At 35.2% G+C, this 24,897-nt stretch overlaps 1 protein-coding gene across 5 annotated transcripts in view; it reads left to right on the top strand.

The window, feature by feature from the left end:
• LOC136034123 (serine/threonine-protein kinase S6KL-like) overlaps nt 1–24,897 on the top strand; it is a 362,015-nt gene that overhangs the window by 258,601 nt on the left and 78,517 nt on the right. The window contains exon 10 of one of the 5 annotated variants that reach the window (XM_065715279.1): nt 7,059–7,204. The exons of the other annotated variants lie outside the window; for them this stretch is intronic. Within the exon in view, the coding sequence (XP_065571351.1) occupies nt 7,059–7,067 (9 nt within the window). The 3' untranslated portion in view covers nt 7,068–7,204. Of the gene's footprint in view, nt 1–7,058; nt 7,205–24,897 lie in introns of those variants that run through there. 5 annotated transcript variants of the gene reach the window in all.

The raw sequence follows: 24,897 nt of genomic DNA on the forward strand, positions 1-24,897 counted from the left end.
CATAGATCATCTTTGCGGGTAGATGTGGTGGCATTCGAAGCAGATGCCCGAACCATCGTAAGGTTCGCTCGGCTGCTTGAGACGAAAACCAAGACTGCTTTGTGAGCTGCAGAAGCTTTTCATTGCTGACGAAGTCAGACCATCGTAGGCCCTCAATCCTCCTCAGGCTCTTTGCATGAAATACGTCTATTTTCTTGAGGGTTGCAGCTGATGCTTGCCATGTCTCAGCTCCGTAAAGCATCACAGAACCGAATAGAGCGTTGAAGATCCGCAGTTTCGTTGTGCTACTGATATTTGGTTTTCGCCAGAGGTGACGGTTCAGTCTACCCATGACAGAAGACGCTTTAGATAATCTTGCCTGCAGCTCGGGGAGAAGTGAGCCATTTGAAGAAATTACGGAGCCCACGTACGTGAAGTCTTTGACAACCTCGATGCTAGTGGTGCTGTCCAGGCTAACTGGAGAGTTAACAGCAGGAGAAGACGGGTCTATGGCCATAATTTTAGGTTTGTTCCAGTTCATATGCAGTCCTACTTTGGCAGCCTCTTCTCGCAGAATTCGGAGCGCTTCCAGCAGCTGCTCCATGGAGTCCGCCAGAATGGCCAAGTCATCGGCAAAATCGACATCTGTGATGGTATGATCTCCGAATTTGAGCCCAAAGCTGAGACGTGAAGTGGTTTTTGTCATAACGTAATCTATGATGACATTGAAGAGCTCTGGGGCCACTGCACATCCTTGGCGAACCCCTGTCGTGATTTGAAAGAACGGGCTGCACCGACCATTTACTTGTACACAGCTCTCCGTCCCATGGTGCAGCGCCTTGAGAAGTCTGCAATATTTCTCGGGTAGGCCAGTCAACTCTAGGATCCGCCAAAGAGCTTTTCGATCGACTGAGTCAAATGCAGCACGGAAGTCAACGAAGGCAATAAATGCTTTCTGTCGGAACTCTGTGGTCTTCTCTACTATTTGTCGAATCGTGAAAATCTGCTCGATGGTTGAACGATCCGACATAAAACCAGCTTGCTCCGGTCGCCGGATTTTTCGAATGATGCTCCGACATCGATCCAGCAGGACCATTGAAAACAGTTTGCCAGGGACTGACAGTAGGGTTATTCCCCGGTAGTTGGAGCAGTCGCTTCTCGAGCCTTTTCTCTTCCATAAGGGGATGATGACACCCTTCCGCCAATCCTCAGGAATTATCTCTGTTTGCAAGATTGTAGAGAACAGGGTGTGTAGAAACAGGAGCATTGCAGGACCTCCATATTTTAGCAGCTCTGAGTTTAAGCCAGAGATACCCGCAGCTTTATTATTCTTGAGTCTTTTTACTGCATGTCCAATTTCTGAGGGGCTGAAAGGCTCATCTGGAGGAACATCTGTTCCAGGTCTTTGACTGCAAGGTTGGCTGGGACTATCCTTAGGAGGCGCAGACGGACCAGTATTGTTGAGGAGCGAACAGAAGGGGTCCTTCCACCGCTCAAGACAAGAACCTTCGTCAGAGCGAAGTGCACCATCCCTTGACAGGACGGGACCCAAGGTGGGAGTTTTATTTTCAGTGAGGTCTCGGAGATGCTTGAATAGGCTGCCCATGTCTTTCTTTTTTGCAGCTAGCTCAATTTCATCGGCTTTCCTTGCAACAAACTGGGTTCTATCCCGGTGAATGAGTCTGTTCCGCACTCCATTGAGCCTCCAATATGTGGTCATATCCCCAAGAAGTCTTGCCTTCCGTCTTTGCTCTATGACTCACAGTGTTCATTAGTTAGCCACGATTTCTTTGGATAACTCCTCTTGCCAAGCACTAGTTGTGCTGCTTCACTGGTCTGCAATTTAAAATGCTTCCAGAGATCTTCGCTGCTATTAAGTGAGCCAAGGGCCTCGAAGCGATTCGATATCTCGATACTGTACTTCTGGCGAGTATCTGGTTCCTTTAGTTTCCCAATATCTGCAGCGACGGGTTTTCTTTTCGATCTTTGTGCATGGAGGCGAAGCCGAAGATCAGTGCAAACAAGCCTATGGTCTGCGTTTCCAAGCTCTGCTGATCTGTAAGTTCTGCAGTTCTTCACCAATGATCTCCAGCGTTTGGAAATAATGACGTAGTCAATCATCTTCTTTGTACGACTGTCATTACTATACCACGTGTACTGATGAATAGTTTTGCATTGGAAGTAGGCGTTTGCAATGTAGAGGTCGTGAGATCGGCAGAGTTCAAGTAAGCGAAGCCCATTGTCGTTAAGTGGGTCGGGGGATACAGGACCAACTGTGCCACGCCATAAACCCATATCATCGCGCACTGTCGCATTAAAGTCGCCAAGGAGAACAGTTATATCATGGGGGGGAACTGTTGCAAGGCATCTGGACAAAGCAGAGTAGATATCCTCCTTAGTTGCATCATCAGAATCGTTGGTCGGGGCATAGCATATGATGACAGTCATCTTGCCATGTTTGTGTCCAAAGCGGGCCTTCATTAATCTGTCCGATACAGCTTCGTGTAAAAGTAAGGCCTTTCTTGTAAGGCCATTTAGTGCAAGGCCAACACCATTCCTTCTCGAGCTTCCTCCAGACCAGAGCAATGAGTCACTGTTACCTATTTGCTCTTCTCCGCTTCCGGTAAGACGTGTTTCTGTAAGACCTGCAATTGACACTTTATTCTTGCGAAGTTCTTCAGAGAGTAGGTTCTTTGACGCAGGTTCATTCAAAGTCAAGACATTCCAGGTGGCTATTCGTAGCCCCCTTCGGTCCATAAGGTTTAGTCTGTCAGTCTTTCTGACGTCGTCAGCATGTCCATTGACGCGCGATGGTCGAGATCTTAAAAGGGAATCCGGGTCCGAGGCTATATTGTTACTTTTCGTAGCACTTAATTTTCGGGTGGAGCGTCGCTAGCCTAACCGACCCTAGGCCTGGAACCTGATTAGAGCTAGGTTAAACCTAGGTACTGAGATTCCCGGGGTGGGCTCCACCCGCCACATGAGGTTGCGGCCGTCCTGATCGGAGTGTTTAGTTAGGGGAGAAACCCCATATCCAGAGGCACGTGGTCAGCAGACAGAGTCATGACCCCTGCTAGTAACTATATCGACCATTAGTCCGGGAGGAACCTAATTTACATATTCCTATCAGGCCCTACCAACCAGATCTAGTCATGACCCTTCCTAGCAAGCAGATATCCTATGAATCACATGACAGCGCCTAATTTGTAGATTCCTGAGAGAACCTTATTTGCATATTCCGATCCGGTCATAGCAACCAGTATTGTTTATCGATAAAATTAAATATTTTATTATTAAAATCACCATATACAATCTTTATTGGCTATCACAAATGAGTAACTCATATTTCTTAACTAGAATTTTTTATTTTTATATTCAATTAATTTTTAATTAATTTTTTTTTATTAATCAAATTTAATGTTCAATTAATTTTTTTATATTCAATTAGTTTATAGAATTGGCAGTTTCCATTGTGATGCCAAATATCCACTTCTCCATTTTCTGTTATTGTTGCCACATTTGAATATGACATATCTTTCTTAGCTGAACATAAAAAATAGAAAAACATTTGACGCTTCATAATTAAAACTGCGTTATAGAAATTATTTTTCTCAAATCAAAATAAAATAAGGTAAAAACAAAACAAAAGACTAAGTACAAAAATTCGCTACAAATTAATTTTCCAAAATAAAAAATCACGAGTAGCATTGTTTTGTTTTTGTTTCAATTTCTGATCAAAAGCGAATTTATTTTGTTTTAAAAAAAGTTGAAATATTTCTAAGTTAAAGGAAAAAACAAAAGAAAGAATTCTAAGTTAGAAAAAAACACAAGTCCAAAAAATTTTTATTAAGCATATTGTTATTCTTTTTGTTTGTTTTGTTTCGTTTTCTGTTATGAGTAATAATATCAAACCAGTGGTTCTAACATTTCAGTAGGGTTACTTCGAGCTGAAACAGCGAGTTGTAGTTCCACAACCAAAAATAATTAAAAAACAGCTAGGCTTCCATCGCCATTTTTAATCCTTCAGAATTGAATTTGTTTTTAAGTTTCACCCCCGTACCGTATTTACCTAATTCATTAAAAAAAAGAATTTTACAGAAATAAAAGATTAATGCATATTTTTTTTACCTAATAAGAACTTCATGCATTTTTCCTTAATTTAGGAAAGGATATGACTCGGGACAGCAAGTACCCCCGAAATAATCAAAAACTGACTAGGCTTCCATAGCCATTTTTAATCCCCAGTACATATTGCAGTCAAACAGGGTGTCATTGTTATTATTTTTTTTATGTGCTTTTCTTCATATTAAGCATGTTTTGATTTTTTTTGTTTTTTTTTGTTTCGTTTTCTGCTAAGGGTAATCATATCAAACCAATGTTCTTAACTTTTAAGTTGTTTTGTTTCGTTTTCTGATCCCAAGTGCCTTTCTATTGTTTAAAAAAAGTTGAAAAATTTCTAAGGTCAAGAAAAAAAAAAAAAATAAGTAAAAAGCTAAAAAATAAAACTTAGTCAAAAATGTCACTACAAATGTTTTTCCTTTTTGTTTTGTTTCGTTTCCTGCTAAAAGTAATCATATAAAACCAGTGGTCCTAGTATTTCAGTAGGGTTACTTCGAATTTAAACAGCGCGTTCTAGTTCTAATACCAAAAAATAATAAAATAAAAAACAACTAGGCTTCCATCGTTATTCTCCATTTCTCAAAATTGAACTTGTCTAAAAGTTTTATCTCTTTACCATATGTGCTGGATTTGGGGGAAAACTTAAACGGATTTTACAGAAACATAACATTGACACATGTTTTTTCAGTCAATATGACCTTTAAGCAGTTTTTCCTTAATTCTGGAGATGATATGACTCAGGGAAGCGAGTTCTATCAAAAATTATCAAGTACCAGCTAGGCTTTCATCGCCATTTTTTTATCCCCAGTACCTATCGCAACCAAAGATGGTGTCAGTGTTATATTGTTTTTATTGGGTTTTCTCTGTATTAAGTACGTTTATTTGTTTTGTTTTGTTGCTATTTCTGCTACTATGGCTCTCCAAAAATTCAGGCTTGGCCAAGTAGATGGAGATATGCTATACCAAAGGAAATAAGAGGAAATGCCAAACAGTAAACTTTACGACATATGTGGCGTGATCTCAATTTTTTAGAAGTGTAATGGAGAAAGCTTACGATAGTTCAGTCATGTTTTATATGTGATAGGCTACCAAAAAACATAATTCAGGCTGGACAAAACAAAAAGCAGTACGCAACCGAACAGTATACAAAGAGTCCATAAAAAAGATTTAAAAGATCTTGAGCCTTCATGGAAAAAATGAAAAGCGAAGTTCTGAGCGGAGTGGGAATTTCTAACCTGTGGTGGCATTAGTGACATAAAATAATTAATAACAACACTTTCGAGTGCAAAAAACTAAACTAATTGGTAAATTCCGAGTGTTTTACTGACTGCATATTAAAAAATTAATAAAAGCACTTTTAAGAACCACAAACTTAGCTATCTGATACATTCCAAGTCTTATAGCTATTGACTGCGTACCAAAATTTAGTAAACGCATTTTTGAGTAAAAAGAACTCAGTTAGTTTGTATATTCCGAGTGTTTTAGTTGTCGACAGTCTATCAAAAATTAAAAAACCCTTTTGAATGCTAAAAACTCTTCTTTTAATTGTTGACTACCTATGAAAAGTAATAAATAAAAGCACTTTGGAGTACAACAAACTCCACTACTTGACCAATTCCGAGTGTTTTAGATGCTGGCTGAGCACTAAAATTCCTTTTTTGAATATGATCACGTGACACATCATTTGAAGGCTACTGAAATAAAGGTTTTGAATATCAAAGTCTTATCCAATATTTATTTTTTATAAAATCCGAATTTGCCTTGTTTTCTTTTGGCAGGTACTTAGTTTCAGAGGTAGTACGGATTACAGAGTTACAAAATTCCTAGGGAGGGGGAAAGCTTCTTCATTTAAGATATACCTTACTATAATGAATATCTAAAATTTAATAGAAGCAGGTTTATATACAAAAAACTCAGCTAGTTGGTAAATTCCAAGTATTTAGTTAATGAGTGAACATAATCAAACTTAGTAATAGCCCTTTCGAATACAAAGAACTCAGTTAGCTGGTACATTCCGAATGTTTTTGTTGCTGACTGAATATAAAATAAAATCAATAAAAGCGCTTTTGACTACAACAAATTGAACTAATTAGTAAATTCCGAGTGTTCTAGATACTGACTGCATATCAAAAAATTTAATAAAAGCCCTTACAATAAACTCACCTAGTTGATAAATTTCAACTCTTTTAAATGTCGACTGCGTAGGAAAAAATTTGCAGAACAAATAAAACATTCTTAATATAAAGAAAAACACATAAAAACAATAATTACATTAACACTATGCTTGACTGCAATAGGTACTGGGGATGAAAGTTAGGGATGGAAGCCTAGCCGGTTTTTGATTATTTTTGTTATAACTCACTGCCTTGAATCATATTCTTTCCAGAATTCATGAAACTGTTAAAGGTCATATTGACTGAAAAAATGTATCAATGTTATATTTCGGTAAAATCCGTTTAAGTTTTTTTTTTTGAAAGAATAAGGTGAATATGGAAAAGGGATAAAACTTTTAGACAACTTTAATTCTGAGGAATGGAAAATGGCGATAAAAGCCTAGCTGTTTTTTTAATTCTTTTTTGTAGTAGAACTACAAGTCGCTGTTTCAACTCGAAGTAACTAGACTGAAATACTAGGACCACAGATTTGAAATGATTACTCTTAGCAGTAAACGAAAAATAAAATAAAACAATATTTGTAGTGACAGTTTTTTGGACTTATTTTTTTAACTTAGCAATTTTTCAACTTTCTTTTAAAGAATAGAAATTTATTGTGACAAGAAAAAAAATAAATACTACTCGTGATTTTCTATTTTAGAAAAATAATATTTGTGGTGACGTATTTTTGGACTTTAACTTTGTTTTTTTAACTTAGTTTATTTTGATTTATGAGAAAAAATTTCTATAACATAGATTTAATGATCGAGGGTCTAATTTTTTTCTGTTTTTTTTTTTTTTTTTAAGTTCAGCTAAGAAAGATATGTCATAATCGAATGTGGCAATGATAACAGAAAACGGAGAAGTGGAGATATAATATCACAATGGAAATCGGTGATTCTATAACATAAACAAATAATAAGAAATGGTAAGAAATATGAGTTACTTATTAGTGACGGTCAATAAAAATTTTATATACTGATTTTAAGAATAAAATTTTTAATTATATCGATCAATAATACAGGTTGCTGGAGATGATTGCTAGGGCCTGAAAGGAATATACAAACTAATTTTTCACAGGAATGTACAATTTAGGCACTGTTATGGGATTCATAAGAGACATGGGTGCTAGGGAGGGTCAAAACCGGATCTGGTTGCTAGAGCTTTGTATAAATATGTAAATTAGGGTCTTCCAGGACGTTTAGTGGATCTGGTCACTAGCGAGGGTCGTGAAAGAACCTGGTTACTAGGGCCTGATAGGAATATGTAAATTAGGCTCCTCCTGGGTTATGTAAATTAGGTTCCTCCCGGACCCATCTCTATCACACTACTAACATTCGAACTTTCAATTTTCTCCCTAACAAACCTTTTGAAGATATTTATGATCCCACTCCCGTTTTTATGATTATATGAGGTGAATGGAAGGGAATTTAGGAATTTCTCTCCGAAGAAGTTCAATAAAATAACTTTTCAATAAATAAATTGGTTATCTAAGTAATCTCACTCAATATCTTTTTGGCCTTTTCTGGCCAAGCTAGTTCTTAGACGTCTCAAAATTGCAGAAAATGTGACTTTGGTGCAGCACAATCTTTTTTACAACTTAAATAGGAATTAGAACTTTCAATTTCCTCCCTAAAGAACCTTTTCCGAATCTTCTATGATCCTACCCACTCGCGGATCCAGGGGGTGGGGGAAACCCTAGCCTCCCCTCCAAAATTTTTCTGGAGCCGTCATTCGTTGCTTTTTTCTGTTTTTCACTCTTTTTCTTAAATAAATTTGTCAATTTGGACAATTTTTGGCACCCTTGTCACATTGGGCCCCTAAAATTTTGCTCATTGGCACCCTTGTCACATCCCCCCCAAAAGATTTTACTCTAAATCCGCCAGATCCTATCTCTCTTTTTATGATTTTATGACTTGAGTGAAGGGGAATTTAAGAATTATTATTTTTTTTTGTTAGGTTAATTTCAGAAGCATTGGACACAGCATTTTGATTATTAGATAATTCTTCTCGGCTTGTTCTGTTTTGATGGGCGTTTTCGGGCTGAAAAAGCTCTTCCTAGCTAATTTATCTGCTATGGTTTGCCTCCCCGTAGTAGCATAATATGTTTAGGCAAGAATATATAATGAGGCGGAGGTAAAAAGCTTGGAACAATCTGTGCAGGATTTCTACTCTTGGTGATAGAAGAGCCCCGCGTTTGCTAATCGCTCTTGAGCCACACGCAAGCGCTTCGGTGTGGACTTGAGAATATATGTTGATCCCCGTCATGCACTAATATCTGAGATAATTGTATTTCCTGAGGCCAAAATAATTTCAATGATTTAAAGAATTTTAAAATTGGAACTTAGAATGTTACGACGTTAAAAATGACTATCGTATTGAAATTTTACTGACGAATTCAGACGATTCGAACTGGACTTAGTAGTTTCAGAAAATCATATCCCAGGGATAGAAAGTATGAAAAAAGGTGATATAGAATTTATTTACTCAGTCAGGAAGAATTGGCTACATAGACAGGGAGGAGAGATAATGACTATATATTTACATATATATATATATATATATATATATATATATATATATATATATATATATATATATATATATATATATATATATATATATATATATATATATATATATATATATATATATGTATATATATATATTCATGTCTCAAAGCTCTTATTTCAAATCCCCATCAGATCTGTTGACGTTGGGGGGAGTTAGAGGGGGAAATCGGAAATCTTGGAAAACGCTTAGAGTGGAGGAATCGGGATGAAGCTTGGTGGATAGAATAAGCAAATGTCGTAGATACGTGATTGACGTAAACGTACTGGATTCGCTCTCTTTGAGGGATTTGGGGGGAGGGGTTCTTTGCTTTGGTGAGTTTGGTGCTTCTGGACGTGCTAAGACGATGAAAATTGGTAGGCATGTCAGGGAGCTGCACAAATTGACTTGATAAAGTCGTTTTCCCAGATTCGACCATCTGGGTGCTAAAGGGAGAGGAAAACTTAGAAAAAATGAGGTATTTATTACTTACGAGTGGGTAATCGGATCTTAACGAATTTTGATATTTAGTAGGACATCGTGACTCAAGAGCTCTTGTTTTAAATCTCGACCGACATCAAGCCTCTGATTTTCCTTTTAAATCAATCTATTGGTTCTTATAATTTTGTTAGAGCTCATACTATATGAGCTCTTTGCTCTTGGCTCTTCTTTCCTCTTCACAAGTGCCATATGAGCTCTTAGTTCTTCTTTTTTTAGTTCGGCACCCGCTATTACCAAGAACGGCATTTGCTTATACAGATCTTTTCTGTTTGTGTAATTTTCAAATTAAACAATTCAGGCAATCAGATTCTATTTTTACTGTATATATATATATATATATATATATATATATATATATATATATATATATATATATATATATATATATATATATATATATATATATATATATATATATATATATATATATATATATATATATATATATATATATATATATATATATATATATATATATATATATATATATATATATATATATATATATATATATATATATATATATATATATATATATATATATATATATATATATATATATATATATATATATATATATATATATAATGAGGTTAAGGCCTCATTCAAGTGCTGATCTATATCAATCACTAATGTGGGAAAACAGTCTTCATTTTCTCCTTCAGTTTTTTTTATTATTTGTTTGTGCTGTTGCTCTGGTGATTTCTCTTTTCATATATATATATATATATATATATATATATATATATATATATATATATATATATATATATATATATATATATATATATATATATATATATATATATATATATATATATATATATATATACTGCTGTGTTAAGCCTCAAGCATGATTGAACACAACAATTATAGTTTTCGATATAATAATTTTTTTAAATAGATTGCTACTAAAGCGCAAGTAAGTTTTTCTTCTGAAAAAGCTAATGAAAAGTTTTATTACAAATGTTCCAAAGATGGATTGTGCCATGTCATTAAATGTCATTTGTGTTTTGATGGTTCCGCACTGACAAAACAAAACATATGAGAATCGTTTATATACGTAGATGGGACTACAGAAATCTGATCCTGAGATCTAAAAAAAGCTTCTTCGTGGCCCATCTTAACACTAATTTCTTAATTTTCTGTTATTTTGTTGAGCATGTCAAGCTGAAGGTGAAAGATCTGTGGAGTAGCTCTGGGTGTTATTTGCAGTAGCAAACAACACCAACCCTTAATCCCCTCGCCTATTTTTGTTTATGTATCTTTTGTTTTCACACTCCACCGCAGCATGTCTTTATATTTGTTTAAGCCAGTAATCATAACTTTAAGCACAGAATAGTTGTGCAAAGGCTTTACAATATATAAAAGAATGAAGGTGAGTGGTTTTAATATTATAAAAAAAAATCCAGTAGAAAAAAGAACAAAAAACAGCCTGAAATTAAAAATCGTTCGATTATCCTCTAATTGAAAAAAGTTACTTCAGTTTTCAACTATGAAGTTTAGCTCCATATCATTTCGTTGCTCCCAGGATTAGGTACCTTTTAGCATTAGGCTCGACCTATCCCCCACTTCTATCCTCTCTCCCAGCCCTCAGCACCCTGCTTCCCCTTCCTTCCCCTACCCTACTAGCCGAATTTACATCTGCAAATCATTAGAAAATAAGACCATATCTCTTGCACGAATAAGTTTTTCTTGTTTGTTCACTGCAGAAATGTTTACCCACCAAACGATCAATAAAATTAACATCATCAGTTGTTATTGCATGCATAGCCGGAGGAATACCCAATCCAATAAGGAAAGTTTTCCGTATGTTTAGTTAAAGTTAGGCCTTCCTTAGAAAGTTCCCATGGAAAAAATGTATAATTTTATATGAAGAATAAGGAAGAGGGAATTAGCTAACAGTTCATTCTTGTCTAAAACATGGAAACTGACAAGAGTAAAACTGACACGAGTAAATAAATCAGGGAACTGGAGAAAAAATGTAATGTCTAGTGCTTTATACTAGTCACAGTTGCAAGATATTCTTGAATTGTACTATCCAAAATAGGGAAATCACAAGACCGAATAAGCGAATTTGGACTCATTTTCCCCTTTTTTTTAATCCCCTTATATTTACCTAAGCCTTTTCCCAATTATTTTTTATATATAATAATCAAACAGTTCGTGGTAACGAACTGTAGTAAGGAGCGACCCGGCTCAATAGTAACCAAAACTCTAAAAAGTGGAATTTTGATACCAATAGCTACATCAAAAGAATTGCATTTTAATGCTGATTTTAAATATATAAGTTTCATCAAGTTTAGTTCTACTCATCAAAAGTTACGAGCCTGAGAAAATTTGCGTTATTTTAGAAAATAGGGGAAAACACCCCCTAAAAGTCATAGAATCTTAACGAAAATTACACCATCAGATTCAGCGTATCAGAGAACCCTACTGTAGAAGTTTCAAGCTCCTGTCTACAAAAACGTGGAATTTTGTATTTTTTGCCAGAAGGAAGATCACGGATGCGTGTTTATTTGTTTGTTTTTTTGTTTGTTTTTTTTCCAGGGGTGATCGTATCGATCACCCCTGGGAAATGATTTTTTTATTTAATAATTGAATAAAGCCAACAGAGACTACAAGGCAGCACTGATCTTGTAATAAATTAAATTAAAAAACAAGTTTTTTTTAACGGATAGTAAGGAGCGACATTAAAACTTAAAACGAACTGAAATTACCTCGTATATGAAAGGGGATGCTTCCTCATCAACGCCCTCCTCTTTACGCTAAAGTTTGACTCTTTCTCTTAACTCTACTTTTTAAAACAGTAAAAACTTTAGCGTAAAGAGTGGGGCGTTGATGAGGAAGCATCCCCTTTCATATACGAAGTAATTTCTGTTCGTTTTAAGTTTTAATCTCGCTCCTTACTTTCCGTTAAAAAAATTGTTTTTTTTTACTTAATTTCTGAACGTTTTTGAATCAATGCATGTTTTGATTTTAGTTCTCCGCAGATGAATAATTAAAACGGAATTTGCATATTTTTTTTTTTTTTGCTAAATGGCTTTCTCATAGTTTTAATCGAATGATTTTGAGAAAAAAAGAGCGGGGGAGGAGGCCTAGTTGCCCTCCCATTTTTTGGTTACTTAAAAAGACAACTAGAACTTTTATTTTTTGTACAAATGTTTTTATTAGTAAAAGATATACATAACTTACAATTTAGCTTACGTAACGAACTTCTGTATTCTCATGTTTTTATTACGTATATGAAGGCGTTCACCCCCTCGTCAGTACCTCGCTCTTTACATTAAAGCTTAAATTTTGTCCCAATTTCTTAAGAATGACCCCTGTATCACAAAAGCCGTAGAATAAATAGTTGAAATTACTAAAAATACTTTAGCGTAAAGAGCGAGGTGTTAGGAAGAGGTTAGCCCATCATATGCGTAATAATTTCTGTTCGTTTTAAGTTTTAATGCTTCTCCTTACTTTCAGTTGAAAAAACTTTTTCATATTTATTTTTTCATTGTTTTTTTTTATAATGCTAGAAAATCCTGCGCTCCATCATGAAAATTTTCTTCCCCCATGACAAATTCCTCCAAGGGAAGTTCCCCCAACATATCCCCCTTTTCTCAACCCCCCAACCTAAAAATCCCCCGAAAATGTCTGTACACTTCCAAATAACCATATGTGGCCCCTCCCACGGGGACTTTGGGGGAGGAAATAGTCCGCAAAGACATAGTTATATGGTTTCTTGACTACGCTGAATAAAATGGCTATCTCAGAATTTTTGTCTGGTGACTTTGGAAAAATAATTAGCGTGGGAGGGGGCCTAGGTGCCCTCCAATTTTTTGGTCACTTAAAAAGGGCACTAGAACTTTTCATTTCCGCTAGAATGAGCCCTCTAGAAAGATTCTAGGACAACTGGGTCGATACGATCACCCCTGGGGAAAAAAAACAACAAAAACACAAAAAAAAAAAAAACAAATAAACACGCATCCGTGATCTGCCTTCTGGCAAAAAATACAAAATTTCACATTTTTGTAGATAGGAGCTTGAAATTTCTACAATAGGGTTCTCTGGTATGCTGAATCCGATGGTGTGATTTTCGTTAAGAAAATCACACCTATAGAAAATCACATAGAATAGAGAATTCTATGACTGTTAGGGATTGTTTTCCCCTATTTTCTAAAATAAGGCAAATTTTCTCAGGCTTGTAACTTTTGATGGGTAAGTTCCATTTTTTAGAGTTTTGGTTACTATTCAGCCGGGTCGCTCCTTACTACAGTTCGTTACCACGAACTGCTTGATTAGCGTTGTAGAGATAATTAAAAACATATAGACATCTGTACTAGGAATTTACTAGAAAGTACCATACTAGCAAAAACTAAATTTAGTTACAAAACTAATTTAACCTAGAACTTGATATATTTTTCCAAGCACCCCGATTGCAGCTTATTCCTAGAAAGTGGTAAGGGCCTAACCTCTGTTGTTTTTACGGAAAGTGTGGACCTTAGGTCGGATTGATGAATATGACTTTACATTTTGGAAAGCTTCGTGGAACTCTTGCCTGGGGACAAAAATCTATTGTTTCTACCGATTTTTGTTCGTGATTTCAGCTGAGTTTATCATTCGGTTTTTCACAACTTGCCTACGGTAAAAAAGCCAACTTTTGAACTAAGACAGATAGATTGTTTTTTTCGACGGCAGTCAATAGCTCTTCATGAGCTGATCAAAGTATATGTAATCCATTTTCTGGTAGAAAAATTTCTTCATGAGATATATCAGTTTGAAAGTTTAAAGGGGTTGACAACTTCAGTAGTAAGGTACACACAGAAACCAAAAATAGGCCGATACAGAAATGGTATCAGATGTGTCTCTTAAACTTTAAAAGTTCGTTCATTGCTAAACAAATTAGAGTTTATCCTTTGCTACTTTCTAAGTGATGACATTAGAAACTTGGCCTACGGCAAAAAAGTCAACTGTTGAACTAAGACAGATAGATTTTTTTTTTCAACGGCAGTCAATAGATCTTGATGAGCTGATCAAAGTATATGTCATCCATTTTTTGGTAGAAAAATTCCTTCATGAGATATACCTGTTTGAAAGTTTAAAGGGGTTGACAACTTCAGTAGTAAGGTACACACTGAAATCAAAAACAGACCGATACCAATTGTGAGACATATAGGGGAGTTTTAAGAAAAAGTCGGCTGTTATCTCATAATAATCTTCGGCTATGAGGGCTTCGCAACTTTTGCTAGTTGGTGTATCTATTATTTGTTTCCGGTGTATTTGATGGTAAGATCAATTTGGCTCCCTAAGACATGTAGGGGACTTGTAAGTAATAATGGGCTTTTAGGCTACAAAAATCTTCAGGGATGAGGAGTTTGCAACTTTTGCTAGTTGCAAACAGGAGTTAGCAACTTTTGCGAGTTGGTGTACCTAGTATTTATTTTAAGATCCCTAGGGATTAACAACTTCAGCGTTTAATCAAAACGAGGAAACATAACCAAAGTGCTGCTCTCGCAACATTTTACTCGGTGAAGCCGAACAAAGTTTGCCTCAACGTATCTCGTTGCCCATGCAACGTAGATCTGTTTTTCTTCCTATCAACTTACTTTTTAAGCCTTGAGTCATTAGGTAAAAGCATAACAATAGCTTGGATTCTCCTTGAGGAGGCATTTTATAAGACCTAGAGGATAAGGTGTATCCTACAGGATTAAAGCGTCCTAGTTCTCGCTAAAACTAGTTTAAATCTCTCGGATAGCCATCCTTGTATGACTTGTTTCAAGATATATGACTATAAGAGAATTAAAAACCTAAACGCAGCTTGATACATTCATAGTTGGTCATGTAGACCACTTTATTTCCTTGAAACACAGAGAATAGTGAGAATAACATCTGGTTATCTGATACCATATATTTATATATATATATATATATATATATATATATATATATATATATATATATATATATATATATATATATATATATATATATATATATATATATATATATATATATATATATGTGTGTGTTTGTGTGTGTGGTATCAGATAACCAGATGTTATTCTCATTATTCTTGGTGTTTTAAGGAAATAAAGTGGTCTACATGACCAACTATGAATGTATCAAGCTGCGTTTAGGTTTTTAATTCTATATATATATATATATATATATATATATATATATATATATATATATATATATATATATATATATATATATATATATATATATATACATATATATATATATATATATATATATATATATATATTATATATATATATATATATATATATATATATATATATATATATATATATATATATATATATATATATATATATATATATATATATATATATATATATATATATATATATGTGTGTGTGTGTGTGTGTGTGTGTGTGTGTCTACTAATTCTTAATAATCGATGAATAAATAGTTTGAGTATAATATTTTTCTCATCTTTTTGTTAAAATGAACCAAGTTAACAAACATTTTTGATTCATCATCTAGATGATTCCAAACAAATGCCCCCCCCCTTATAAATAAAAGCACCGAAGGACTGAGCATCGCTCGGTGAAAATAAAGACAGACCTCTTTTGCAAAACAACTTTCTGTGTATTTAAACCAACAAATACAAACCTGATAGACTTTCCAGGAACAGTCTTTGTAAGTAGCAAATTACTTTGTAATATGATACTTTTTAGACTGAGAAATGCTGTAGACAAAGTTTTAAGAGAAGAACAGTGCGGTTTTAGGAAAGATAGAGGATGTTTCAACCACATTTTCACTCTTAGGTTAATAATTGAGAAGTGCCTGAGGTGTCAAACACCTTTAGTCCTCAGTTTTATAGATTGTGAGTAATCTTTGATTCTGCTTTAGCAAAGGTTTTATCATTGTATGGTATACCAGGCAAATACATTAAAGTGATTAGTGCTATGTGCGAGCCTATCACTGCTGCGGTTAAGGTAGGAAATGAGGTTAGCAGCTGGTTTTGTATTAAATCAGAAGATAAGCTGGGTTGTCTTCTAGGAAAAATATCCTGGACTTAGATTATGCTGATGATTTAAGCATCCTAGAGGAAAGTGTGAGCAAAATGATTGAACTTGTAGAGGTTTTGGGGGTTGAGAGTGCTAGAATAGGTTTGAAAATTAATGTTAAGATTACTAAGTCACTAAGGCTAAGAATAAATGAAGATAAAAAGGTGACGTTGGGTAACGAAAATATTGATCAGGTGTATTACCTTGGTAGTATTATTAGTCGGGGGGAGCAGTGAAGATGTTTAAAGTAGAAAAGCCAAGGCTCATGGTCTTTTTTCACAGTTAAAAAAGGGTTTGGAAGAACAGGAAGATTAGTCTGCAAACCAAGACTCCACTCAAGATCGCATACATCCCTTGGCAGTTTTTCAAACTTTGCAATTGTTTTTTTTTTTCTTTTTTCAGAAGCTAATCGCCTCTATTAATTTTGATAATTTTCTCAAAGAATACTAAAAACAAAACACCAAAGGACGCCAAATCCTAGCTTACGTTGGTGATTTCTTTTTGGAAAATTTTCCCCCTTTTCACTCTTACAATATATGCATTGTCTTTGGCTTATTCTCTTTCATCGAAACCCAAGATTCTAAATAAACATGATTAAATGACCTTAATAGAAAAAATAGTTTGAAGACGCAAAGTTTCCAAACATCATTTTTATGATAACTTAGTCTTCACTCTTTAACGTCATCCCTGGTTTACATTGTTTTCTCATTTCTGTTGAATTTCCAAGTGAGAATTTCATTTTGGATGTTGAAAAAAAAAGAAATCTCATCTTGGATTAATGGAATATTTTATGGGATCAGTATAAAAACCAAATTACAGATTCTTTTCTCCGTCGCCATTGTTAGAGAATGGCACGGATAAGAACGTCCTATTCATTGGAAAAGAGAGAAAGGGGCCTCTCCAGAACTGTCAAGTTGCGGGATTAGTAATTTGTAGCTTCGGCTCAAGCCACAACAAACGGATAGCAAATTTAATAATGGATTTAGTCATCAAGTCAGGATTACATTTTAATTACAGAAATAAAACTTCAAAAAAGGCCAGAAGTATAACTAAACGCAAAAAAACTAAAATTGTTCCATTTGACACTAGAAAAAAGTGCAAAAAACATCACAAAAAAATGTTCTTTGTAAAACTCCAACAAAATGTTTAATTTCAGCTGTTTCCGTAATAAGGACATGGCAACACAGATGGCGTACGAATGCGCAATCGCGTTATCGTGTTATCCTCCTTAAGATGTTTAAATTTTCACGACTTTCTCCCTACTTACGACTTCCCTCCAAATTAAAATTTTAATGCATAGACATGTGGAAACATGTTTGTCAAAAACAAAATAAATATGTAAATAGATCCTAAATCTAAAAGAGCATACCAGTGCATATATTTGTTCTTATATTTATAATAGTTTATATCAGAAGATTAATGCTTCAACATTAATTTGGAAGTTTCAAAGACCAAAGTTAACTGATGCAATAACTCTCGGAGAAGCCGTAAATATATATTAAACGATGTAAAACCCTTTCAGATCCTTTTTCATGATTCTTTCTCTTTCATTTCCAATTTAAGTTTTGCTGATTATAGGAGAAGTATTAATTTTTTCTAGGTGATAACCATCACAGTGCCTTAATTATTTTATTTTCAATACTATTGTCAGGGCTCCCTCACATTATATTTATTACCATGACAGTCACGATCTCTAGGGCCTTTAATTTGAAATTCTATTGTTGATTGGTTTCTGAGAGTTGCTTAGAGTACCAGGGATAGTGAAATTTTATGTCATAAAAAATATTAGGAGAAATCAGAAAGTTGTCCTTGGGAATATATAGATAGCTAATGTTTGAATTTTCACGAGGGAAAAGTATCGTCAGTTTGGTTATTTTTTTTCTTCGTGGTTCAACGTGTTACATTGACGGAAATCTTTTACTGCCCTAAAAACTTCACAAATTTGAAACAACCAAAACAAAAATCTAAAACAATCGTAGTTTTTAAATAAGAATAGGTTTAAGGTCTGTCCAAGGAGCTAAAATGCTTTGATTTGTATATCATATGTACTTTAAAAAGCGAAAACCAACACAAAAAATTTGAATTGAGGGCAATTACCATAGATTGATTGTGTTTACTGTTTTCTTAACTTAAACAATGGGAAAAAAGAAGGCGTAGACAACATGAGCGATATCAGAATTTTCCATAAGCGTAAGAAAAGAGAAGAAAATCATGAATATTGAAAACATTAGTAGTGGTAAATTCGATTTCTTCTAAAGGGGGAAGCTCGAAAAGATTTTTCCAGCAGGTAAAGGGTGGGGGGGCAAAAGTTTTAAATATTTCATTTTGTAAAAAAAATATCAAGTTTTTCGAATGGTCAAAAATGGGCTCTGTCTTTGAAAAAAGTAAGTAGATAAGTTGTCCCCCATGTGGTCACCCATACATATTAGCAGCATGCCCAATTGTGCTAAAAATATGTTGCCACAGAGAGGTCTTCTGTAGATACTAAATATATTATAAAACAACTTTAATAATCTATTGTATTGTTTAAATCCTTTTTTTTGATAAATTTCTATTTTTTTTTATTTGTTCTGGTTTTTAATGGCACTTGGTATTTACCAAGTGATATATAGCGATGGCAAATTCTGTCGGTCTCGCGGTCTCTCTGTTGGTCCCGGTTTTGCTTGTTTAGGTACTTCCAGATAAACTAGGACGATGAAATTTGGCAAGCGTATCAGGAACCAGACCAGATTAAATTAGAAATAGTATTTTCCCCGATTCGACCACCTAAGGGGGAGTAAGGGGACGGTTAATTCGGAAAAATTAGAAAAATTAGGTTTTTCACTTGGGAACAGGTGATGAGATCTTGATAAAATTTGATATTTAGAAGGATATTGTGTCTCAGAGCTCTTATTTTTAATCCCAACCAGATCCGGTGACATTGGGGGGAGTTGAAAGGGGAAACCGGAAATCTTGGGAAACGTGAAAATTGAGGTGTTTTTATCTTACGAATGGGTGATTGGATCTTAATGAAACTTGATATATAGAAAGGTCTTATTTCTTAGATATTCCATTTTCAATTAAAATCGGATCAGATTCAGGGAAATAGGGGTTGGAGGGGAAAAACAGAAATGTTGGAAACCGGAAATCTTGGAAAACGCTTGGAGTGGAGAGACCGGGATGAAACTTGATTGGAAGAATAAGCACAAGTTCTAGATACGTGATTAAAATAATTGGAGCGAATCCACTCTCTTTGGAGGAGTTGGGGGGATTTTTATTCGGAATAATTAGAAAAATTGAGGTATTTTTAACTTAAGAACGGGCGACCGGATCTTAATGAAATTTGATATTTAGAGGGAACTCATGTCTCAAAACTCTTATTTCAAATATTGACCAGATCTGGTGACATTGGGGGGATTAGGAGGGGGAAACCAGAAATTTTGGAAAACGCTTAGAGTGGAGTGATCGGGATGAAACTTGGTTGGTAGAATAAGCAAATGTCATAGATACGTAATTAACATAACCGGACTTGACCTCCACTATCTTTGGGGGAGGTACCGGACCTCCGCTCTCTTTGGGGGAGTTAGGGGGGTCAGCGCTTTGGTGAGTTTGGTGCTTCTGGACGTGCTAGCACGATGAAAATTGGTAGGCGGCTCAGGGAGCTGCAGAAATTGACTTGATAAAGTCATTTTTCCTGATTCGAACATCTGGGGGGCTGAAGGGAGAGGAAAAATTAGGCATTTTTAACTTGCGGTGGGTGATCGGATCTTAATGAATTTTGATATTTAGAAGGATCTCGTGTCTCAGAGCTCTTAGTTTAAATCCCGACCGGCATTAAGTCTCTGATTTTCCTTTTAAATCAATCTGTTGACTCTTAGAATTTTGCTAGAGCTCATGCCATATAAGCTCTTGGCTATTGACTCTTCCGACCTCGTCACAAGTGCTATTAGCTCTTGTTATTTATAACTAATATCCTGCGTATACCCGAGCATGTCGGTAAAGGTTTATACAATGTGTTTATCTGAACTCGTTTTTTTGTGTCTATTGATAGAAAGAAGATGTGAAACAAAATGTCATCCACGGCTGGGTCAGATTTAAGAAAATAAGGTCATGAGGTTATGAGGCTGAACACAGTTTCCGTTTTTTTTTTTTCGGGGCTTCCAAAATTTGATTGATGCTCAGGGAACAAAGATCCATTACCTCCTCACTGAACTAGCCACTGGGCTATTGGTACCTTCTTGAGTGCAGTAGTTTGAAATAGCACTTGCCAATCCTTTCCCCTCTTTCCAGATGCTTTGTAGCATATATCTATCCCTGTTTCTTTTCACCTTTTTCGAGATCCCACGTCAGAACAGTTAGCCTCTACTTACGTGCCATCAACGGAAAGTAGCACCTGCACTGGATCCTCAGAGCCGGTAGTAAAGCAGGAAATTGTTTTTCCCACATTAGATTGCTACACAGGGGATTGTTTTTTGCGCCTCGCTCAGGATTTCAGATATCCAGGGTAATTGAACCCCGGCGCATAATTTTGGCAGTGGTTATTGACTTCAATCAGTCCAATCGTGGCAACGTGTTCCACGACATATTCTGCCTCACGGTCCGATACAGACCATGATATGGTGAATTAGATTAGCTGTAATAGGCCCCCAATTTGTGCCTACTACCTCTCATGAGCACCGCGAGAAGGTTGTAACCACTATTCTCTGATGGGTTCTTACAAATAACTATTCCTATTGTAGGCTAAAAAACAAGCCTTTCGCACACTTTTTGAAAATATTTCTAGCCTGTCAAATGGATATACCGGGTTGAGTTGGTCGACAGCATGAGAAATTCAATTAAAAACCACCAGTAAATTTTATTTAACAGTGTCAACATCCGGAGAGTAGAAATGGGGAGGGAGAAATCTTTTAAAGTATAGGATCTTATCAAACCTCGATACAACTGCTCGCAACTGTCAAAGACTTTTGACATATCCTAAGAGGAGTGGAGCTGAACCGATCAGCAAGATGAGAGATCTAATCTAACATCGTCCAAGACGTTAGCGCACCAGCAAGCATGATCAGAATAAAGAAATGGACAGAACACTTTGTGAAGTGTAGATCCATGGAAAACCTTGAAACAATAACTGATAAAGTTAAAACCTTCTGCGGCACCCCAAAAAGTCTAGAGCTGAGCCGGTCAAAAGGCGTATCATAAAGAAGATAAGCAAAATAAAGGCGCAGATGGAAAACTTGGAGAAGCATGTAGCTGTGGAAAATCTAAATATACCCACTAAGCAGTAGAAGCTTTTTTTAAAAAATTTTCACATGCGGGTAAAGAATGTCAGGAAAAACCAAAAACCAAATAAATTACCCTTTAAATAATTACAGTTACTTACGGAGGATCTTTTTGAGGGGAGTGGAGGGTGGAAGTTAATAACGAGAAACATAATAATTTGAGTAAGAATTTCTCAAAAATTAAAAACAAATTTGGACTCATTTTTCTGGAGGGGGACCTCAATGCCCCCCGTGAATACAGCCTTGAATGATTATGGGGAAAACCTGGTAAAAACATGAGGGACAGGCTACCTATTGCTGGATCAGTTGAAAAGTCGTTAAATCTTTTTTTTTATAGCCTTTAATGCAAATATCTGGAACCATCCAAACAAAGCTAAATCTGACATTTTATAGTCTGCCACTTTATTTCCTTTTCCACCTGATCGAAATTTCATTTTAACTTATTACTTCAAATGGTCTATGTAATATTTATTCAACTAATCATCAATTCTAGAAGATGATTCTACCAACTTCATTCTGAAAGGTGCTTATTCTCCAAGATTAAATAAAACATCAAAAGAGAATCATGAACATTTTCCCCTCAGATAAAGTTTGTATTAAAATACAAATTAGGTTATTTTTTGGATGTGCGCATAACTCAACCCAGCTTAATTGAACCTATTTAACTGAGCCTATTCAACACACTGGACCTGTTCAACTCAACATATTTAACTGAACACTTGTATAACTCAATCCCTGTTTAATACAATCCTCATTGAACTCAACCCCGTTTAACCAAATCCCCATGTAACTCAACTCTCATTCAACTCATTCCCATGCAATCCAACTCTCATATAACTTATCCCCATTTAACCTCCTTGCAAATCGACCAGTGGTCCCTCATGCAGCTCAACCCCCATTTAAATTCAGCCCTTTTTGACTTAACTCAACTCCTGGCCTATAAAGAAGTTTGAACTAGCGCCGAAGCTCAAAATATGAGCTTAGAAGCTCAAGATATGCTTCTCGCTTCACTCGCTGGTTCCAAGCTCTATTGCAATCAAGGTAAAATCTGATAATTAAGAATTTTACGAGAATTAATCTTTAAATGAAATCAAGCTTCTTAAGGTTTTTTCGGTAAATTTTTTGAACGTTCAGTTAATTCGCTAGCTGAGGGGTACCGTTCATTTATTGTTCAATTCATCAGCCGAGTCTCTTTCCAAATAGAATAATCGCCACTGCATAATTGTGTCCCAGCTCCCCTAGTGCCTGAATGAAGTTCTTGGTCATATACAAAATGTCACTGACTCTTTTATTTATTTATTTTGTATTGTTTTCCATTATGAACAATTGTTGATGAGGAATAAACACGAAAAAAACAAAATCGTTCAAGTTTTTGCGTTGTAACTGTAAAAGTGGTAATTAAGATAATCAGAAAAAGAATGAAATGGCTATTTTATCTGGAGAAATAGTGGAAATAGGACAAGCTTACCCATCGGTCTAGACACGGGTCTAAATTGAAAGAAACTTTCAGGAATTGATCTATGTTGCTTTCTCTGTACTAGGAAACAGCTATGCTGCAACCGTGAAATTCTATGTGTTCCTGGGTATGAGAAGTCTTCCCGATTTGAAAAAAAAGAAGATATGAAGATTATTTGTTGTTGTTTTTGAGAAGTTTCAGAATTTTTAAAAGAACTGCTTTATATTAAAGCACAATAAAATGAAAAAAAACCTTACATAAGAATTAACCAATGAATAGAGATCATGTTATTCGAGTCAAATTTTATGACTTATATATTTTAGCTATATTACTGATCTATGGAGAGGTGAGCTGAATCGAGGTCGAGTCATATTGGGTTAGGTTAAGAAGGGGTTGAGTTGCACAATGTTTTGATTGAATGAGGGTTGAGATCCATGATGGTTGGGTTTAATGGGCTTGAGTTGAACGGAAATTGAGTTAAACGAGATCCAAGTTGCAAAGATTGAGTTATAGGGCTCAATTTAAATGGGGTGCGTTAAACGAGGGTTCACTTACACGGAAACCTGTTCTGGAATTTCCTCAACTGTTTTTTCATAGTCTTGAGCCGCGTCTGAGTTAGCATTTCAAATTCAATAGACAGTCTATATCATGTCAAAATTTTGCTTTTTAGAAAAATATTCCTGTTTCTTGATGTCGACTTGAACCACATCGAGTACAGCCTCAGTTTCAAACATAATTCTATTTTTTACTAAATAAATCAGTTGTCATCTTTTATTTAGTTGATTAGTTGACGTTGATGCTCATTACCATTCTTAGACACAAACAAACCATGTTTTCAAACAAACGCGACAATTTCAGTCCCATTTAGACATTTTTTCTTCAATTTATGATTTCTATGTCCACAATGTCCACCAAACGTTTTTTTCCTGTTGTAAAAAGACTACGGAAGTCGACATGATGTCAACACTGTACAAATCGAACGCTTCGATTTGTATCGAACGCACGAAATGAAATAAAACGACAAAATTCCTAATCTTTCTGACAGAAATGCAGATTTTGCAGAAATGCAAAAACTTAACCATAGCCACTTACTCAACAAAGTTTCGAAGCTCTTATTGATTGTGATTTTTCATTATTATCATGCTAAATTTGTTCCCTTGTTCTTACTGGCCGTGAATTTTCCTTGCGTTTTTTTCGTTGTCTTGGGTTGGTACTTTTGAAAAACTGGATAATGCTAACCGGATAATATGGGTGTAGAAAAGTAAATCCATGTTTTCTGAGAACGAAAGTTTTTTTTAGGGATACTGGTTGAAAGAACAAGGGAAGGAGGCGGGTTATAAGGGGCGTGAAGATATGTTTTATTGGGTTTTCTTTAATTTTTTGGTTTTGTTGCCCTTTTGTAAACCCGGGCCCGTGATAATCGTGCTCCAATAAATTGTATTATATTATCAAAAAATATATGATTTTCCCCGGATGGAAACGATGAAATTTCGAATTTTTGAAAAAAATGTCGAATTTTCAAGAAAAATGCAAAGGAGTTCCTATTTCTTGGAATGCCTTCCTTAGAAATAGGGTGGAACTTTTATTCTGTTAATTTCCTTCGCATAACTTGGAACTTCTGTCATCAGTTTTTTTGCTAAAGTAGTTGGAAATGCAAGGAAATTAAAGAGAAATCTGGAATCATTTGTCTCCTGGCAACGTTTGCGTAAGGATTCAGTGCTGAAATAGGCTTCAAGCTTTTCATATAATTAGGTTATTCTAAATTAAAACCTTCATAGCAATTAATTTATTCTTTTACAAGATTTGTAGTAATAGATATAATAGCTTCTCTGTATAAAATCTAAAACGTCTGA

The sequence above is a fragment of the Artemia franciscana genome, chromosome 12 (genome assembly GCF_032884065.1).
Source record: "Artemia franciscana chromosome 12, ASM3288406v1, whole genome shotgun sequence".
Taxonomy (NCBI): Eukaryota; Metazoa; Arthropoda; class Branchiopoda; order Anostraca; family Artemiidae; genus Artemia; species Artemia franciscana.